General features: G+C 43.1%; 1 protein-coding gene across 1 annotated transcript in view; it reads left to right on the top strand.

The window, feature by feature from the left end:
* The window catches only part of LOC132833291 (thrombospondin type-1 domain-containing protein 4-like), a 456,799-nt gene that overhangs the window by 52,810 nt on the left and 383,256 nt on the right, over nt 1-20,733 (top strand). The window contains exon 4 of the mRNA XM_060851456.1: nt 10,213-10,538. Coding sequence (XP_060707439.1) covers nt 10,213-10,538 — 326 coding nt within the window. The remainder of the gene's footprint in view (nt 1-10,212; nt 10,539-20,733) is intronic.

Genomic DNA, 20,733 nt, shown 5'->3' with positions numbered 1-20,733 from the left:
TCTACCTCCATATTCACAATATTTGTAATATTAAAACCTTCAAAGACCCTCTAAATTGGCCCCAAAGGTTCTGAACCAGATTTTTGAATACCCAATTCCTTCTCTGCAAGTAATCTACTCCAGACACTGGTTTGTATCTTACACAAAAGACTTAACAGTTCATTAGCAATGTGGCGCGAGAAAAGCACAGCAGGTCAGGCAGAATCCGAGGAGCAGGAGAATCGATGTTTCAGGAATAATCCCTTCATCAGGAATGAGGCTTGTGGGCCAGGGGGGCTGAGAGATACAAAGTAATCCAATTGTTCTATTCTTTAAACCCCCAAACCTTTGTTTTCAGCTGCATTCACACAAAAGACAGACAAAGTTCAGGAATAAATAATAGAAAATAACAAAACTAGACAGATTAATGATGTGATTTTCATGATTCGTAGTTCCACAGGCATGGATGCTACTTTCTTGCATTGATTTGCTGAAAGTATTGATCACGGTCACCTTTACAGTTCACTCAGATAAAAACGGTAATAGTTTATAACTTAGTTTTCTATTCTGAGCTTCCAAGAGCTACTCATGGGAGGTTAGGCAGGGAGCTTTCAAATCTTCATGCTGTAGCATCTGTAGCCAAATTCCTTTTCCACAGAAAACACAGTCCAAATCCAGTTCAAATTCCAGCTCTACCTGACAAACTGATTGTCTCCTCTGTGATATCCCAGTTAGCATTCAACATTTGCCATCTGCTGGAGCATGAGGTCTTTTTCAGACATTCTGGAGCCAATTCTCAGATACTAACCTTGTTCATAGCTTTTTTGGGCTCTCTGTTTAAACATAATGCTCTTCCCCAGTGATAAAGCATCTGCAGAGCCTTTAGATCAGGAACCAACCTACAATTAATGTCCAGACCTGACCTTAGAAAAAGACAAAAGCTTGTTCTATCTGGTTTCCATTTAACACAAGCTATAACGCAAAGCACCTTTAGCTAATGGTCCCAGTTTACCCTCCAAACCAAAATTGATAAAAGAATAAAATAAAAATAATGAAAGCATTTTGAAGGGAATGGAGTATTAAAATCGGGAAGGTTTGACTGAAACTGCACAGGGCATTAGTCAGACCATAGCTAGAATACTGTGAAGAATATTTTGGGGTCCTTGTCTAAGACAATTGGAGCTAGTCCAGAGAAGGTTACTTGGCTGATACCAAGGTACAGAATAACCTCGATTATACGAACGAGATGGGCGAGGATTATTTTGTTCGGATAACTGATTGTTCGGATAACTGAGCAGAATCGGGTAAATATCTTAAATTAAGTTAAAATGAACAGGAGGTTGAATTAATTTAATATTTAAACACTTGCACCAGACGGAGACAATTCAGCCGGTGGAAAGACCTCCCTCGGGTGTAACAACGAGTTGCCGTCTCCAATCTTTTCAGCCAGACTCCAAGGCTACCTTTTCCTCTCCTCTCCTTTGGTTCTTTTCCTTCGGGTCTCTCGCCTGAGCAACCAGCGGCCCTGCGCTTCCTCCACTGCCACCGGTTGGAAACTGCGGCCTCGCACAAACGGTCCCAGGGCCAAGGCACGAAGCGGGTGCAACGCCATCCACCTCCAGGTCCTCTCACAACAGTTCCACCCCCTTCTGGAAACCCATCGCAGGAGATAGACAACCATATCCTCTACTGTGAAATTTATCTCAATCATTTTATGTTTTAAAACATGAAGCAGAAAGAAAGAAAATAAATGACAGATGCAGAGTGAGAGAGAATTTGCTGAGTTCACTGGTGGGCTGTCTGTCTTGGAAAGAAAGTGTGTGCAGGTAGTGACAGAGTCCAGTTTCCGATCTCAAACTTTGGGAACTTGAGATCTTTTACGGATAATCCGAAATTTGGATAATTGATGTTCGGATAACCGAGTTCATTCTGTATAGAGGGACTGTCTTATGAAGATTTGGCATGTACCCATTGGAATATTAGAGAATGAGAGGTGACCTCATTGAACTACACAAGATTCTTGAGGGACTTGACAGGGTCGATGTGGAAAAGTTGTTTCCCCTTGAGAGAGTCTAGGAACAGTGGGAGTAATCTCAAAATAAAGGGTGACACATTTACGACTAAGATAGTAGGAATTTCTCTAAGAAGGGTAATGAATCTGTGGAATTCTTTACCTCAGGTGGCTGTTGACGCTGCGTCATTAAGTATATTCAAGGCTGAAATAGATTTTTTAAGCAGTAATGGAATCGAGGGTTAGAGAGAAAAGTCAGGGAAGAGTAGTTGAGGATGGTGAGGATCAACCATGACCACACTAAATGGCAGATCAGTCCTGACAGACTGAATGGCCAACTTCTGCTTCTGTGTTTGTTGCTTTTGAATCCTGTACCCGAGTCAGACCTTCAGAGTGATTCACGACTTGTGCTAAACTGTCCAATAGCAATGCAAGGGAAGCCCCAGTGGGCATTCACCCCTCCCCCCCCCTATGAATGCTGGAGAGTATAAAGCCACTCTCCTGTCGAAAGCAATTAGAACATCCATTTCACAGAAGGTATGCTTTTGATTCGACATGTGGTCGAACAACTGTGTGGCAAACTGGAAGTTGGGAGAGGAAAGCAATCCCCTCACTGCTCAGAAACACAGCAGTTCATACAGCACAGCAAACCGGTACTCCATTGTCTGCCTGAGTTTCTCTGTCTGTGCTGGAGAGATGGGGTGGGAGGTGGGTAGGCAGTACCCCAACTGGGGACAAAGGAAAGCACTTCATCTCCCTAGCAATTTCTCAATCCCATGTATGGAATTCATTGTGCTAGTTGCATTGATATCAAGGTAATTTTTGGCTATGCCTTTGAAGTAGAAATGCAAGAGTATATAATAGATATTTTAAATAGCTAATGTAGCTGTAGTTGAAGAACAAAGAATACCCTCACCCCCAGCCATTGATTTGGCTATGTTCCAGATTTGCTGATTTCAATTTAAAATTTACCACGGTGGCATTTGAACTTGCAACCTCAAGTATAAGTTCAATTCCATAACCACGACACTATCACGCATGAGAGAGGCATCTGTTAGTTTATAAAGGCAACCTTTATTTTTTCAGCTTATTGAGTGTTTTCTTTACTTAAAACTGCTATGAATAGGGAGGAAAAAAGCTGGGTCGTTCCTTCAGATCAACAAACATAATCAGGCAAAGGGAAAGTGTCTCTGTGAAATTGTAGAGAGTTTGCTTCTTGTGAACTGAAGAGTGGAGGTCAGAGAGACACAGTGAGCTGGGAATTTGACAACCGTGGTGGATTGCTCAGGTCAGGAAAGGAATATCATGGCATCCCTGGACACAGGGCACTAACAGGCATGTGCCAAGTTTAGAAAACCTGCCTCGGCTCTCTGCAACTTCAACCCAAATGTTTTGGAAGACCCTCTTCCCTCAGTCCCCTCACACACTCTTCATAAGCTCCATACCTTTCAGGTCAACAAATGCGTCTCATCCTGCATGCCACTTCCATAGCCATACACCACATCGACAGACCCCAGACGGAATGTGAAGATGAAAAATATTCAGCTTTGATAATCTAAAACATCTATAATCCTACACACTTGATAGTGAAAAACAATCCATTGAGTTTTCATACCTAAAGCGTTTCCTATAAAAAAAAACTTTTCTTCAAACACAAATCAAAGGCAGCTTATCCTTTAATATCCTCTTTAAGTTGGTAATCAACTTGTGAACTCGGAACTTCCAGCTGAGATAATAGCCATGTTTGAAATGAAAGTAATGAATTAAAAAAAATGAATTGCTCCCCCATTCTGACAGCATAATATTCTCAGGGAGATGTCAACAAAAAACTTTATTGAAGCCATATGATCAGATACTACTTTTCTCTAACCTATACTGTCAATCAAAGCTGGGAATGTGACAACTGTGATGGATTGTTCAGGTCAGGAAGGTCCAGTAGAGGGTTTTTTAAAATAATTCTCATTGAGGGCTACAGCCTTTTTTTAAGTTTAAAGAGTAAGGTATGATAATGACTGTGTACCAAAGACACTCATTAAGGTGAACTGACCATTGGATCACAATCCCCTCTAAACTTCAGCTAGAAGTGCGATATGAAGGTGGCAGCACACTGACACTGGCAGACAGTTAGCAATGGCAGGGTGACTGTTTGGTAGGATATTAGTAAAGGCAAGCAGAAATGAAAAGCTTAGCTGAACAAGAGAGGGCCCAGAAAAAGAAATGTAGAATCCAGTGAACCATGCACCTTCTGGGGCTACTATCTTCCTACACAGCACAGGCTGCTATGCTAGAGTGGGGCTAATGTGGTGCTGAACACAAGAGATGACGATCACAACACAAACTGTTGTCTTTTGAGACAGTACAGACTGCAATGTGATCTTCTCACCCATGTATTTTTTCACATACTCACATTCGTTCATTTGAGTTGACAGTTCTGATCTGAGGTATTCTCTAATTGTATACTGTGTAGGTGTTGCCTGTTTTCCAATCTGTTTCCTTCTCAAATGGATTGAGTTTGGCGGTATGCAACAATGAGGGAATTGTGGACACTGGGAGAGTCCAGTAGAATTTCTTGCAGGATTGGGAAACTTGTGTTTAGTTCTGGAGTAGACAGTTTCTGTTGAAAACCTCAGATATATGCTGTTAGGACAGTGGGTGCTGTTCAATGGGCTGAAGGAGATGGGTCAGAGTCCAAGCAAGCCATAAACTCCTACCACTGCCATCTCAACCTGTTGAATTATGTGTTGGAAAAGCAATGTGTGGCCATTTAGCAGAAAGACAGCCAATTAGTTTTGTGGAGGATGGCTTGATACTTCTTTGGGAGTCTGGGCCAAGACGTGTGGCTCACGTTATTCTGTGAACAAGAAGACAGCCACAGCAAGAAATTGAAAGGCCCCTTCCTCTTTTGATGTTTTTGTTTCCTATGGCAGTCTCTAAAGATGAGTTGCAAACTTGGCCACCCTCAGCAGAATTTGCGATATTTAGCTGGTACAAGGCCCTCTCTCCTGCCCCGTGCCACCAGATGGCAAAACATTATCCAACTGCCTCGCATTTTGAAGTCTGGCACCATGTCATATTGCTGACCCGACGTGATTCTACCCTGCTTCCTGTCATGGGGAATGGATGCAACTCGCTCACGTTGTGGCTGTAAAATATAGATCTGATATAAATTTGACAATGAAACTTTACTATTAATTGTTGCTTGACCAGGAATAATGATAAGTGGCCAACTTCTGTATTCTGTGGAAAGTGAGTAAACACATTGATTTCCCTTGAACTTATTGTTGAAATTAGCAAATGTCTTCAGCGGATAAATCCGGGTACAAAATACAAATGAAAAGAGGTTGGCATTTCTTATGCAATAAAATGTTCCAAGGCACTCCAAAGGAACTCTTTTGAGCAGGGACAGACGGAGGTATTCGAACAGGTGATCGAAACCCTAATCCAAGACAGAGGCTTGAAAGGAGTATCTTAAAGGCAGAAAGATGTGGAGAATTTGAAGGGGAGAATTAAAGAGTTTGCAGTCTAGAGAGCCAGAGGCATGGCAACTAAAGACAGGCTCAGTACATTTGACCTGAATTGAAGGTGCATCGAATTGGAGGATTGTAGGATGGAAGACGTTATAGGGCTAGGAAGTGATGAGCCCTGGAATTATTGGAACAAAAGGATAAAGGATTTAAAATTGGGGGTGTTTCTGAATTGGGAGCTAATGTAAGTCAGAAATGAGGGAGGACTTCACAGGTCTTGCTGTGTGCTAAATTTATACAAATCACTGGTTAAGGGACTATTTGGAGTATTATGATCAATGGTCATCATTCTGTTTTTTGAAGCATACAATTAGCAAGATTATTTCGGATATTTCAGGAAGGTCAATGGCAAAGTGGTCGTCTCACCAGCCTAGTAATCCAAACGGAATCCTGTATGAGCTAGGTTCAAATCCCATCGTGGTAACTGGTGGGAATTGAAATTCAAGAAAGAATCTCTGTAATGGTGACCTTGAAACCATTATCCGTTCTGAACAGTGCGGTGCTGGAAAAGCACAGCCGGTCAGGCAGCATCCGAGGAGCAGGAGCGTTGATATTTCAAGCATGAGCTCTTCAACAGGAATGAGGGGTTGGCCCAAGGGGGCTGAGAGAGAAATGGTTGCGTGGGGGGAGGGGGAGCGGTTTGGGGCTGGGGGGAAAGTAGCTGGGAAGGCGATAGATAGATGAAGTTGGGGGAGGTGATGGTAATAGGTCAGAGAGGAGGATAGAACAAATAGGTAGGAAGGAAAATGGGCAGGTAGGACAGTTCAAGAGGGTGGTGCTGAGTTGGAAGGTTGGATTGGGATAAGATTAGATTCCCTACAGTGTGGAAACAGGCCCTTCGGCCCAACAAGTCCACATTGACCCTCCAAAGAGAAACCCACCCAGACCAATTTTCCCTCTTACTAAAGCATCTAACACTATGGGCAGTTTAGCATGGCCAATTCACCTGACCTGCACATCTTTGGACTGTGGGAGGAAACCAGAACACCTGGAGGAAACCCACGCAGATACGGGGAGAATGTACAAACTCCACACAGTGGTTTCTGTTAGGGTGAAGGTCCCTGACTAGAAAGCTTACAGTTAAGATCACCAAAAGAATAAAGGGGGAGGTTAAGCAGAATTGTTCTTAGTCATTCTATATAAAGACTGTTTGAATATCAAATAACTTGTTGGAACCATCAATGGAAGCAAAATGTCAAATAGGTTTTAAAAACAGATTGAACAGTTGAAAAAAGAAACACAAATTAAAAAGGATGTGGGAAAAGGAACTTGAATGGGATTCCATGGGTATTTTTTGATGATTTTTTTGCATCAAAAATGACATTGGAGGCACGAATCTGTAGGTCCTGCCTTTGAACCTGGCCCCTGCTATTACACCAGGGATTAGAAATCACAAATCTATGTCTAAGATTTTAGTGGTCCTTGAAAGCAGGAAGAAACTCAACAGTAAAGCTTTATTGTGAATGGACTTTATTAAGACCATAAGACATAGGAGTGGAAGTAAGGCCATTCGGCCCCACTCCACCATTCAATCATGGCTGATGGGCATTTCAACTCCACTTACCCGCATTCTCCCCGTAGCCCTTAATTCCTTGAGACATCAATTAAAATGAAGTTAGGACAAGTTTATTTTGTTCTCAAATAATCAACATCAACAAATTTGGACAATAATATGTAATTTAACCCAGAATATACCACCAATGTACAAATCTAGATGTCAGAATGCACAAAATGGTTTCACACTCAGATTTGGCCTCTAGATGCGGGAGCCTCTCTTCCTTTGTCATTTGCCTTGTTTTGTTCTTGTCTCTGGATCATCTTTCCCAGCCACCACACAGAAACAAGTTGACAATCTCTTTTATTCTAGCTGTGATTCAATTACCCCGCTCTAATTCTAATCACCTTCAGCTCCATATGTAAGGATACCACTTTTGATCAGTCAGGAACGCTGCATGTGACTGCTGTGAGCTGTACATACGTACCTAATGCAATGTTATTTGTATGTAATATTGTATCAATGCTTTTACATGCCATGATTCCTTAACCAGTGGAAAGGGACCTCCATATTCTGTTCTGTCTCACAAACAGTTTCCTTCAGACAGCCTTCTCAAGATCTTGTTCTTTTGCTGAGAACACATTCTTTATAACTTGATATATACTCCCAAATGTAGGAATTGTAATGAGGTCAGACAGGTGGGTCTCATAGAATATGAGTTCCCTGATTGAACCAGATTAACAGCCCCAATCAGAGAGCCCTGGCTGACCGATATAAACAGGAATGTGGGATTTGAGGTTTGTCCTCATTTCCCCGAAAACCGGTTGAATGTCAGGCGTTGGGGCCTGGCTTTGCCATTTGTCTCTCTTGTAAAATTGCTGTTTCTCTGTACACAGCTGTAGATGTTAATTCTTTTGTAAACTGTGATTTGTTCAATAAAATATATTTTAAAAACCAGGAATATCAGAGGTCTGTTCACTGACAACTGGCTCTGAGGGAGCTGGATCAGTATCAAGGACTTTCCACATGTAAATAAAGGGTAACTTGGTGTCAGGATACCGGCCTCTGTGGAGTTACTTCACCAGATTCCCTGTACCTTGCTGTCTTTCCTATACTATCCCCTACTTCTAAAACTTCCGACATAACTGTACAACAAAGAAGCAAATCTAGTAAAGGTGTTGGGAAGCTATAAGCTTAGATGTTAGTTTCTAATAATACCATTACATTTTAACAATTAGTATGCTTGCTGATAACTCAGTCCAGTCTTCCATGTGGTTCCCAGAGGCAGCTGCATATAATGAAGTGTAGCTGCCTTTCAATTGGATTACTTCTCATTAGTGGTCTATCCAAAACATGACTTGTGCACTTTAGACACAAAAGACTCAGGCGAAAGTGAGGATTCCAGATGCTGGAGATCAGAGTCAAGATTAGAGCGGTGCTGGAAAAGCACAGCAGGTCAGGCAGCATCTGAGGAGCAGGAGAATCAATGTTTCGGGCAAAAGTCCTTCATCAGGAATGAGGCTTTCCTGATGAATTCCTTCATTATTCCTGATGAAGGACCTTTGCCCGAAACGTTGATTCTCCTGCTCCTCAGATGCTTTTCCAACACCACTAATCTTGACAATAGGCTACGGTCCAAACCTACAAGAGTTCTTCAGAGATGGAGAGCACCATTTTGAAGGGGCATGGTGGCTGCTTTGATGTAGTCCTTGGACAATGTTTGGAGTGGTTAAGAATTCTGTGAGAGGTCAGGTGCCCTTTAGGGTTTGTTAAACATTGACATGAGTGTGCATAGAAAGTGCGTGAATGAAATCTTCCCTTAAACCATTTGAAAGTCTATTTGCAGCGCCTTTTTACAACAAAATGTCAGTGCTTGGTATTTCACTCTGTCAGTTAACATAAGCCTGAGGATTATCATCCCAGGATTAATGCTGAATGACGGATTTCATAACCTACCAGTTTGATTATAGATGTGATAAAGTCTTTGAAGTGGGATTATCAACACAAGTGTTTGCTCTTTGTGCTGTGATGAAAGCTCACTGGACCTGAAACAATGACTTCGCTTTCTCTTCACAGATGCTGCCAGACCTGCTGAGTTCCTCCAGCAATTTCTGTTTTTGTTTTGTTTGTTCTTGTGCTTGTTCTTATGAATGATTAAAGGAAGACACATGCAATTAATGACTTTTTATCCTTTAAAAATGAATTCATCCAAAGACACTTAAGATTTTAAAAATTTCAGCATGGGTCCTAAGGTCTGTCTATTGTGGAAACTACGTGAGTTGGCGTGGTATAAAGAGGTGGATGGCAAGGAACTGAGTTAGAGTCATAGAGTCATAGACAGCATGGAAATAGGCCCTTCAGCCCAACTCAATCATGCCAACCAGGTTTCCCAAACCTTTCCTATCCTTGTATCTCTCCAAATGTCTTTTAAACGTTGTGATTGTACCTGCCTCTACCACTTCCTCTGGCAGCTCCATCCACTCACCACCGTCTCCGTGAAAACATTTATCCACAGGTCATTTTAAATCTTACCCCTCTAGATTTGGCGACACCTACCTTGGGGAAAAAACCTTGGCTATTCATCCTGTCTATGCTCCTCATGATACTAATGAGTTGCACAGATGCTACAAAGGCACACTGGGTAGATAAAGGGACATAGTTTGACATGAGGGTCCATGGGAGATTGGTATTGGAGAATTGATTGGCATGTTGGGTGGATTGGCATGGAGGGCATGGGAAACTGTAGGCTGGGTGAAAGGGCACAGGCCAATATGGGCTGAAATTGACTGTGCATGGACAGAGTGTGAGGGATGAAGACTGGAGGCTGTTTTTATTTATTATTTTGTTCCTTCTCTCGCAGATGGGACAACACTAAGACTGGTTCCTTGGCCAGTCTCTGGGTAACCTCCGCATTGCACCTGGCAATTCAAACTGTCTGTGTGGATGGTGGCCATGACTACCAGAAAACCTGATGTTAATACTCACCACACAGGGTTGGGGGGCACTTTGCGGCTGGGTTTGTGAAAGGAGGGCTTTTTCCTGTTTTTTTTTTACTTCTGATTCAGTTAAACCTCAGGCCTGTGCCTTGCAGAGAGCCAGCATAGAGTAGAAGGGACAAATGACCAATTTTCACACAGTAAATCTGATACAGTATTTCAAAGTAACACGAGTAAGATCATTTGGGTTTCCTTTTGTCGTCAAAGGTTCCAAACCAAGTGAAGCATCAGACTGCAGACGGCTTTACAGAAGAAGAGGCGAAAGGTTCCTGGGGTAGGTGGGGCCCATGGTCCTCCTGCACCAGGACATGTGGTGGTGGAGTAATGCAACAGACGCGGCCCTGCCTTCCTTGGATAAAGCAGAGAGCCCAGCCAACATTCCAGTTTGCAACAGGTGATCAGTCTCTGCGAGCATTTCACATTCCCCTCGGCCGAGTGCTCTCCAGTGTTCGGCACTCTTACCCACTTCATCGGAGTCCGGCCTACAAGCTGACAGGAACCAGCGTGAACCAGATTTATCAGGTCTCTAACAGGTAAACCTCGATGAAATCTTCTGTTTACAGCTCCTTATCCGCGACCAACTGCGGTTTTAAAGACCGTTTGAAATTTCCTGTTAGGCCGCAATCTCTAATGATGGGATTTGCAAAGGGTGAACAATAATGATGGCCAGGAGCCAGGCATGTTTTGATGTATTTCAACAAGGATCAGATTCCCGGGTCTTGTGAACTCCCATCCCAATTTCAGTTTCTAAAACGAAAAGGCATAGAAAGACAGATTTTTAAAAAAAGTGAAATCACCCAAGTTGAATTAGAATCCTTAAGGGTGGAAACAAGCCCTTCAGCCCAACAAGCCCACACTGACCCTTCAAAGAGTAACCCACCCAGATCCATTCCCCTACCCTATCATTCTATATTTACCCTGATTTAATGCACCTAACTCACACATTCTTGAATACTATGGGCAACTTAGCATGGCCAGTTCACCTAACCTGCGCATCTTTGGGCTGTGGGAGGAAACCGGAGCACCCAGAGGAAACCCACGCAGACACTGGGAGAATGTGCAAACTCCACACAGTCGCCTGAAGCTGGAATCGAACCCAGGTCCCTAGCACTGTGAGGCAGCAGTGCCAGCCACTGAGCCACCATGCCACCCAGCTGTGAGCTGAAAAGCTAGTTTCAGAATTGCCTTTGTGCCCGGTTTAAGAGCAGATGTCCTGATGTGACTTTAACACTTAGTCTGAGTTTTTCAGCACTGGTTGCCTCGACAGCAGTTTTGCCAAGGCTTGTATGAACATTTTAATGATGTTTTGATTATGAGGCATTCTGTCTTATGTGTGTGTTTTTAACTTCAAGTCGGTTAAGTAACATGTTTTGCAAGGTGCCTGCGTCACTTTTCACAGGGTATTTTCTGATGTGTACATTAAGCATATAATCTCAACCACCCACGTAAGGTTTTCACTTGGTGTCTGAGTGGTGAGACAGCCCACAGCCTTCCTACCCTGGAGTAACCAAGGGTACGGACACAGGGAGGTGGTGGAAACCTTTCCCACTCATTACCCAAAGAACACACAACCTCCCAATTGAACAAACAGACTACTCTACCTCAGAACCTACCTCTGGCAGAGTTGGGGGTGGGCATGTGGTTAGGCATTAAAATTCTTTTCAAAGAGACAGGAACAAGTCAGGTTCTCAGGTGAAATAAAGTTAGAAAATGAACCGGAGTGGGCAGATTTGAGTCTGCCTGAACTTCTGTGCTCTTCCAGCACCACTAATTCAGGTTTGAGTCTATCCCCATCCTAAAGTTGCATATTCTCAGCTCAGTTGTATTTGGTGTTTTGATTCTATACTGGCCTGGAATTTGCAATGAGTGGGAGTGGGAATAGCTTTCATCCTGCACCTTGTGTACGTTTGGCTACAAGAGTTTTCATGGGTTTGTCAGCAAGGATTTCCAGTCAATCCCCATCTGTTAGAATGTGGCACCCTCTACAGGGCTTGGCTGGCATTTATTAACAAGAAAGCAGTAGGGAAGTCTGTAACCCAGGGAGATTTTAGAGTCCCCACTGAGGCATGCAAACCACAGAGCAGTAATTTTGGAAAAAGAAATGTAGGTTACGTTTTAACTATTATACTGGAAGCGAAATAACAATTGGGACATGTGCATGGGATTAAGGCAAAGACTTGATGCTGAAAGGCTGTCCTTAAAAAGACTAAAATTTCAAAAGCTCTTGTCACATTAATTTTCTTCAGGGGAATGAGTGTCTATATTTGATAAATTAAATTTATCAAAGAGGTTGTTTAATTTATTCAACATATTGAGCCACTGCAAGTCTAAGGCTTAACTTTTCATTGTTAAAAATCACACAACACCAGGTTATAGTCTAACAGGTTTATTTGGAAACACTAGATTTCGGAACCTTGCTCCTTCATCAGGTTAGAAATTAAACAACACCAGGTTATAGTCCAGCTCCTCCACATCATAACCTTCATCGGGTAGCTGTGGAGCAGATGAGACACAGAAGTTATAGCAAAAGATCACAGTGTCATGTATGCAACTGATACAATACATTGAGCAAACCTAGATTGCTATTAAGTCTTTCATCTTTTAGAATGGGTTGCAGGTTTCGGTTCATTAATATATAAATCCAAGAACTTCTTTCAAATCACATTTTTGAGATAAGAATGTTTTATATTTAAAAAAATGACACCTCAGGTGAGACAATGCATTAACAGTGCGAGATTAGAGTCTGTCTGTATCCCAATCTTGAGTCAGACTGGTTCTATTTCCAAACTAGGAATTTATAAAATGTTACATGGATTGACTGCCTGCAGATTGTGTTCTTCTTGACCAAAATAGAATGTGTCTGCAATCACAATTCTGCAAATGCATACTCACCCCATTGACGTGTGTGTGTGTGTGTGTGTGTGTGTGTGTGCGCGCGCGCGCCCTCTTGGGGTGTATGTGTGTGTGGTTGAGAGAGAGCACGTGTATGAGAGAGGGTCTGCGTGGGCATGTAAGTTTGTAAGAGTGTGTGTGAGAGTGTGTGTATCCTGTAGTGGGCTCACCTTAGTGTGGCCATCCTCATGGGTACCGAACTTGGCTATCATCCTCTGCGATGGCCACTTTGCACTGTTGCCTAACCCAAAGACTGCCTTGGAAGATAGTCAGCTGAAGATCTGAGGCCGAATGTCCCTGACCACTGAAGCTGAAGGCCAAATCTCAGAGAGAGAGAGAGACACACACATACACATACACACACCACCTGAGAGGTGTGTACACATACACTCAGACTCTCTCCCACTTTCTCTCTCTCTCTCTGACTCACATGGCCGTGCACACGCGCGCGCACACACAGACACACAGACACACACACACACACACACACACACACACACACACTTAAGTCTGTGGGGTGAGTATGCATTTGCAGAATTGTGATTGCAGACACATTCTATTTTGGTCAAGAAGAACACAATCTGTAGGCAGTCAATCCATGTAACATTGTATAAATTCCTAGTTTGGAAATAGACCTAGTCTGACAAAAGATTAGGATACAGACAAACTCTAACCTCACACCTTTAATGCATTGTCTGAGCTGCTGTGTCGCCTTTTTTAATAAAACATGAGGTCATTTCTGGAATGTAACTTGAAAGAAGTTCTGGCATTTACATATTAATGAACTAAAGCCTACAACCCATTCTAAAAGATGAAAGACTTAACAGGAATCTAGGTTTGTTTAACATATCACATCAGTTGCATACATGATACTGTGATCTTTTGCTATAAATTCTGTGTCTTATGATCCTGTTCCATAGCTACCTGATGAAGGAGCAGCGCTTCGAAAGCTGCTGCTTCCAAATAAACCTGTTGGACTATAACCTGGTGTTGTGTGATTTTATTTAACGTTTTCCACCCCAGTCCAACACTGGCTCCTCCACATCATAACTTTTCATCAATCACTACTGTGGGACAGTGTGATTGTAATAATGTTACAGACTGGAAATCCAAAGGCTTGGCTTGACGTTTTGGAGAAGTGAGTTCACCTCCCACCACAGCACTTAATTTAAATTCAATTAATTAATCTGGAATAAAATGCTTAGTAATGATTATGCTGAATTGCTCTAAAAATGGATCTAGTTCACAAAGGAAGGCTATTGTTCTTATTTACTTTAGCCCACTCATCACTTACTTCTCTCTCTCTTTCTCTAAGGATTTCCCTGAGCCCCAACAACGCAGAGCAATTCATCCACTTGTGACTTGTCACTAGGTCCGCAACTATACAGACTCAGTTCAGTAGTTCAGTTTTCTTCAGTCACTTGAATGCACAAATAGACCACTGAGTCCATCAAATCTTTTCCCCCATTCATTGAGATCCGATAATCCACAATTCCACTTTCCCGCTCTCTTCCTGGAACCATTGATTCCCTTACTGATTAAAAATCTGTCTATCTCAGCCTTTAATATATTTAACGATGTAGCCTCAACAGTCCTCTGTGGTAAAGAATTCCACAGAAATTCCTCCTCACCTCTGTCTTAACTGGATGACCTGTTACTCTGAGGTCAGGCCCGCTGGTCATAGACGCCCTACAAGGGGAAACAACCTCTCTGTATCTACCCTGTCGCGTCCACCTCAGAATCTTATAGTTTTCAATAAAGTCACCACATAATCTTCTCAACACCACTGAGTACAGCCCCAAACTACTCAACATCGCCTCATAAGGCAGAGCCTCCATACCCAGGATCAGCCAAGTGAACTTCCTTTGGACTAGTTCCAATACCAGAATATCTTCCCTAAAAGGTGTGAAAGTATTCCAGCTGTGTTCTGATTCGTGCCTTGCACAGTTTTAGCAAAGCCTTGATAGTTTGTACTCCATTCATTCTGAAATGAAGGTCAACGTTTCATTTACCTTCCCTGCTGAGCCTCCCTGTAGTATAGCTCAATGTCAGCGCTTGACGAGTACATCTCTTTCTATCTCATTGCCTTTCAGACTCCAGCCGTAATATTTGGAACTGCTCTTTGTTATCCCCAGGTTAACAAACTTGCAATAAGCCTCGCTTCTATTGCAAGGTAGAATCAAATTAGATTACTTAGTGTTGAAACAGGCCCTTCGGCCCAACAAGTCCACACCGACCCGCCGAAGCGCAACCCACCCATACCCCTACATATACCCCTTACCTAACACTACGGGCAATTTAGCATGGCCAATTCACCTGACCCGCACGGCTTTGGACTGTGGGAGGAAACCGGAGCACTCGGAGGAAACCCACGCAGACACGGGGAGAATGTGCAAACTCCACACAGTCAGTCGCCTGAGGCGGGAATTGAACCCAGGTCCCTGGCGCTGTGAGGCAGCAGTGCTAACCACTGTGCCACCGTGCCGCCCCAGCAAATGTTGCCGTCTAACAGCCTCTCAGACTGCCTGTTGCCCTAATGTTACTAGTCACAGGTGCTAGCTTGCTCAGTACAATAGACATAGATATAAGGAGAGGTTTTCACCTCAAATGGCATAGCAAAGCTGATTTGGTGCATCAAGGCAGTACAATATATAAAGCATTGTAGGCAAACCCACACATCACACGGAGAGCAGCAGTTCAAAAAGATAGCTTCTGAAGAGCGGTAATTACCAGCATTAGCTGCAACACCGACATCTCAGGAACAAATAACATACCTGCCTGAGTTTGCATCGTCGCAGTGAGCTCTGTCTCATTCCATCTCTGAAGGCAGCAACAGCGCTCCCTGTGGAGGAACTGAGTAACACAAACAACAAAGAGTGAGTTTCCACAGCTCAGTACACACTCTGAGGCCAGAGGTTGCTGTCAGTTTTATGCTGGAGTATGGCCAGCTCTGGCCATTACTATTGGCACAAAACCTGGGCCAATATTCAGCAATTAGGATAGAGTAGGGACTGCTGATGCTGGAGAGTCAGAGTTGATAGAGCATGGAAAAAGTACAGCAGGTCAGGCAGCATCCGAGATGCAAGAGAGTTTTGGGCATAAGCCAAAAAAGCCACACTTTATCGGACTTCAATATTCAGCAATAACTGTCAAACAGCTTCAAAACCGAGAATCACACCGGTTGACGTTTAAAGTTCTGTGATGTTTAAAGCTGAGAAGCAACAGAATCACAAATGGTCAAAGCATGTGACATTAATGGTGAACAACTATATCGAACATTTGCCTTACATGATCCTATAGGAATTTAAACTAAAAAAACTGTAAAATAATTATCGATATTCTTTTTTATTCATTTTGCAATATGGTGTTTGCGTGCTTGACCAGGATTTAATTGCCCACCCCTAGATCTTCATAGGAGGGTGGTGCGGTCCTTCTGTCTTGATCCACTGCAGCCCATGTGGTGTATGTGTACTCACAATGCTGTTGAGAAAGGAGGTCCAGGACCCATTTACACTAATGGTGATACATTTTCAAGTTAGGATGATGAGTGGCTTGGAGAGAAATTTGTGGTGTTGCCAGATGGAAGGAAGGCATCTTCAGGCACTGAAGTGGACAGCACAGGTCCTGCCTCCTGACTGAGGACCATGTGCATGCAGTCAATCGTGTCCAGCTACTTAGAGCATCAATTCCATTCAAACAGTAGCATAAGAAACATATTTTCCCAGCACTGTCGAACTGTCCCATCACAATCCAATTCAAGTCATTGTGGACTTGGAAGGTGCTGTCTAAGGAGTGTTGGTGATTTTCTGCCTTGCCTCCTGTAGATCTTGGAGTGAGTGAATATTGTGGATGGGATGCCAATCAAGTGGGCTGCTTTGTCCTGCAAATCTCTTGAGTATTGGAGCTGACAACAGGAGGAAATATTTTTAATTCAATATTGATGTTTCTCCTTTTTCCTTCCTGTGGTGTGCTTATATCTCTTTTGATCCAATCAGAAACTTCGGGCAACAAAAAAAAGATTCTTAAAGAAACCCCAACAAATTAACTTGAAACAACCTTTCTAGTCTAATGACGCACCCCAGTGAACATGGAGTCCATCTGTTTCTGAAGGTCCATGGTGTTCCAATACATACAGATCTGGATGCACTTTAGATCAACACATGACTTTAAATCTATAGTAACATGGGAGACCATTAAATGCCCTCTGAGAGTAATTAGGGGTGGGCAATAAATGCTGGCCTTGCCAGGGGCACCCACATCCTGTGAAAAGATAAGGAAGATGCTCAGCTGTGAAAATTGCTGGTGCCATTGGGCAAGCTCATAGCTCATCTGATTTGCCCCAAGAGTTAAAATGACAATCACACCCATGGAGATTTGTGGTGGTATCTTATTGGGGTGGTATTGCTTTGCAAAGGGTCTGAATGACTTGAATTGGATTGTGATGGGACAGTTCGGCAGTGCTGGGAAAATATGTTTCTTATGCTACTGTTTGAATGGAATTGATGCTCGAAGTAGCTGGACATGATTGACTGCATGCACATGGTCCTCGGTCAGGAGGCAGGACCTGTGCTGTCTACTTCAGTGCCTGAAGATGCAGCAGGCCTTCCTTCCAAGTATGAGTACCAGGTTCTCCAAGCTTTTGAAGAAGTAGGGTAGGTACCTGCCTAACAAAAAGGATTCTGCTCTCTCATTGGGTGGGGAGATAGAATACCGAGGGATCTATTGAACATCAAGAGTAGGCCATTTGGCCCCTCAAGCCTGCTCTACCATTCATTAAGATTCTTGGCTCACCTTGAGTCATAGTAATACTGCATGTAAAACAGAACCTTTGGTCCAACCAGTTCATGTTCCCAAACTAAACTAGTCCCATTTAGCCCATATCCCTCCAAACCTTTTCCTGATCATGTACTTATTCAAATGTCTTTTAAGTGTTGCAAATGTACCTGCATCCACCACTTCCTCTGGCAGTTCAATCTACACACGAACCACTCTCTGTGTGAATAAAGTTGCCCTTCTGACTGTTTTTAGAAGTCCACTTTCCTGTCTACCTCTTACAGTCTTATATTCTTATTGGGCAATGAAGTCAATGTACTACCACCTTAAAAATATTCAATCATTCCACCTACACTGTCTTCTGGGACAGAGTTCCAAAGTTGCACCAGCCCTTTGACAGAGCAAAAAATTATTTATGCTCCCTCCCCTTTGAATTGCCCCTTAGTTCTGAGTCCATTCATCAACATCTATCCCATTGTCTCCTCGTGAGTGATGACTTACATTTGGAGCAAGTAATACACTCATCTGCCATCAGGTCTCAGAAGGAAAGCTTTTGGCCTTTCCAATCTTCCACACTGGCCTTTGAAGCACACCACAATAATGTAGGTGGCTCTCTATGGGTGGGGATCCCCCAGACTTATCCAGGTACCTGACCCCTTGAGTGAAGGGCAGAATAATTCACTCCTTGTTTCTGATGATCTGTTGGTTGTGGTAGTACCAGAGCTGTTTAGGAATGGTAATGTTACAGAGAAACGCCATCGGCCAGATCGCAGTATATAATGCCTATTGGTGGCTAGAAGGATGATAACGTATTGCTTGGTCTTGGGGAAGTAGGTCACACATTTGTGCAGAACAGGGAGGTATCCCCAAAGCATTGTGGAAGGAACGTAGAGGTAAAATTACAGAGGTGGTGGTGATTTTTCATAGCCGTTGGTGATGTTCAGTCACTTGCTCCAATATGGAGTGGGTGAAAGTGAGGACTGCAGATGCTGGAGATTAGAGTCGAGAGTGTGGTGCTGGAAAAGCACAGCAGGTCAGGCAGCATCCGAGGAGCAGGAGAGTCAATGTTTCCGGCAAAAGCCCTTCATCAGGAATGTGGAGCAGGTCATGTTGCTGAGCATCCCGGAATGTTGCAACCTCCACATGCATTACTGCTGAGGTGTATCCACTGATGCCTAAACTGACTCTCCAAGCAACCATCTCCCCACCTGCCTTCCAACAAGCTATTCCTTCTGTTGTTCAACCTCTTCCTGTTCCTCCATCCAATCCAATGATGGGAGAATGAACCCGCCCCCGCCCGTGCCATGCGAAGCTGTCAGTGCCTATTCCAAGTGAGTGAAGCAAAAGGGAAAATCAGAAATGAGTGGCATCCAAGCTCAAGAAGGTACTGTAAGGCCAAAAAACACATCACTCTCAATAAATTGAGAATAGTACTTGTATAATATACTTGCTGCTTTATCACTGTCGATGGGAGTCTATATTGTCACCCAGACTACAAGGGTTAAAGTTGCAACCAGTGCAGTGCTAAGGCAGGAGTCTTTTTTTCATTTATTTTATTCTCATGCACATCCAGGTCTTATTGTGTGCCCTGGGTTAAAAACAGTCTTATCTTGGTGCTCTACAAACCTGACTGCTCAAAGATCCTGCTGCTCAACAGATACATATCTATGTTCTAAAAGTGACACATTAACTTCTTCATTTAATATATCAATAACTTGCTATGCCTTTTTGCTTTTAAGTATAAGTTAATCCACAAATAAATCTGACCTTCAGTTCAGCCTTTGTGCATTGATCTGTTTTCTTTGCCCTTTGGAAAGGGAAGGAGAATATAAAGGATCATTCTCCAATGAACAATATACTAGGTATACAGGTTACTTATTAAACCTGAGCACATTGACCACATGCACTGCACATCTAAAGACACCGTCTACCCCCTTGACTCTTGCTGACTTTCCACCCTGTGTTCATCAACTTCCTACATTTGTGGGTGGCACGGTGGCACAGTGGTTAGCACTGCTGCCTCACAGCGCCAGAGACCCGGGTTCAATTCCCGCCTCAGGTGACTGACTGTGTGGAGTTTGCACATTCTCCCCGTGTCTGCGTGGGTTTCCTTCAGGTGTTCCGGTTTCCTCCCACAGTCCAAAGATATGCGGGTCCGGTGAATTGGCTATGCTAAATTGCCCGTAGAGTTAGGTAAGAGGTGAATTGGTGGGTTGTGCTTCGGCGGGTCAGTGTGGACTTGTTGGGCCGAAGGGCCTGTTTCCACACTGTAAGTAATCTAATATCATTCTCCTCCAGTTCCCATGATCACCTCAATGCACTGAGTGAGTCACTGAAAGGAGTGTCACCTACATTGATGCCCCTTCAGTTCATCCTGCCTGGATTTCCTTCAGTATAATATACAGTGTTTTCCTTGTGGATGTTTAGTCCTTTGTAGTCACTGCAATAACTCCTCGTTCCCAGTCTCCTGGTTACTCCATGAGCCAAGATCTTTACTTACAAACCATTTTGAAAGTCCTTTGCACTTTATCAAATGCTGCAGAAATCAAAAAGTGTACAAGGACGCAGGGTTTTGTGTTTCTGTCCTACAAATTTGATCTAATTGTCCCGTATATAATTGTTTGCATGTTGATACAATTTTATATGGCATTCATATTGCCTCCCTACTACCTGTGATTAAATCTAATGGCATGCATTCCAGAGTGTTCAATTACCGTACACTGAGCCCTCAGGCTATACTGTTCCTGGCTGTACAGTTCCTTTACCAATATAATAGATTAAGACTAATGACAACTCTACTTTATTTTCCTTTCCTCTCCTTGCCATTTTTCTGACCTTTTTCACAAAGCCTGTCATCCATTACAATTCGTCATATCGCTGACAGCTTTTTAGTTAATTGATGTGTAGCTGTTGTGAAATCTAGTTAGCAGTACAACCCAATGTTTTTTCTTTTGTGGTTTTTCGGGGCTGGAATTTTTCAAATGGTGAAATTCTCCAATCAAAAATGCCTTGTGTTCCTTCCCTGTATTTCCTTTCTCTCGTACTTGATTGTGTTCTCTTCTT

Source organism: Hemiscyllium ocellatum, chromosome 36, assembly GCF_020745735.1.
Source record: "Hemiscyllium ocellatum isolate sHemOce1 chromosome 36, sHemOce1.pat.X.cur, whole genome shotgun sequence".
Classification (NCBI taxonomy): Eukaryota; Metazoa; Chordata; class Chondrichthyes; order Orectolobiformes; family Hemiscylliidae; genus Hemiscyllium; species Hemiscyllium ocellatum.
Note: the sequence above shows the minus strand (reverse complement) of the source record. Positions and strands in the feature narration are given on the sequence as shown.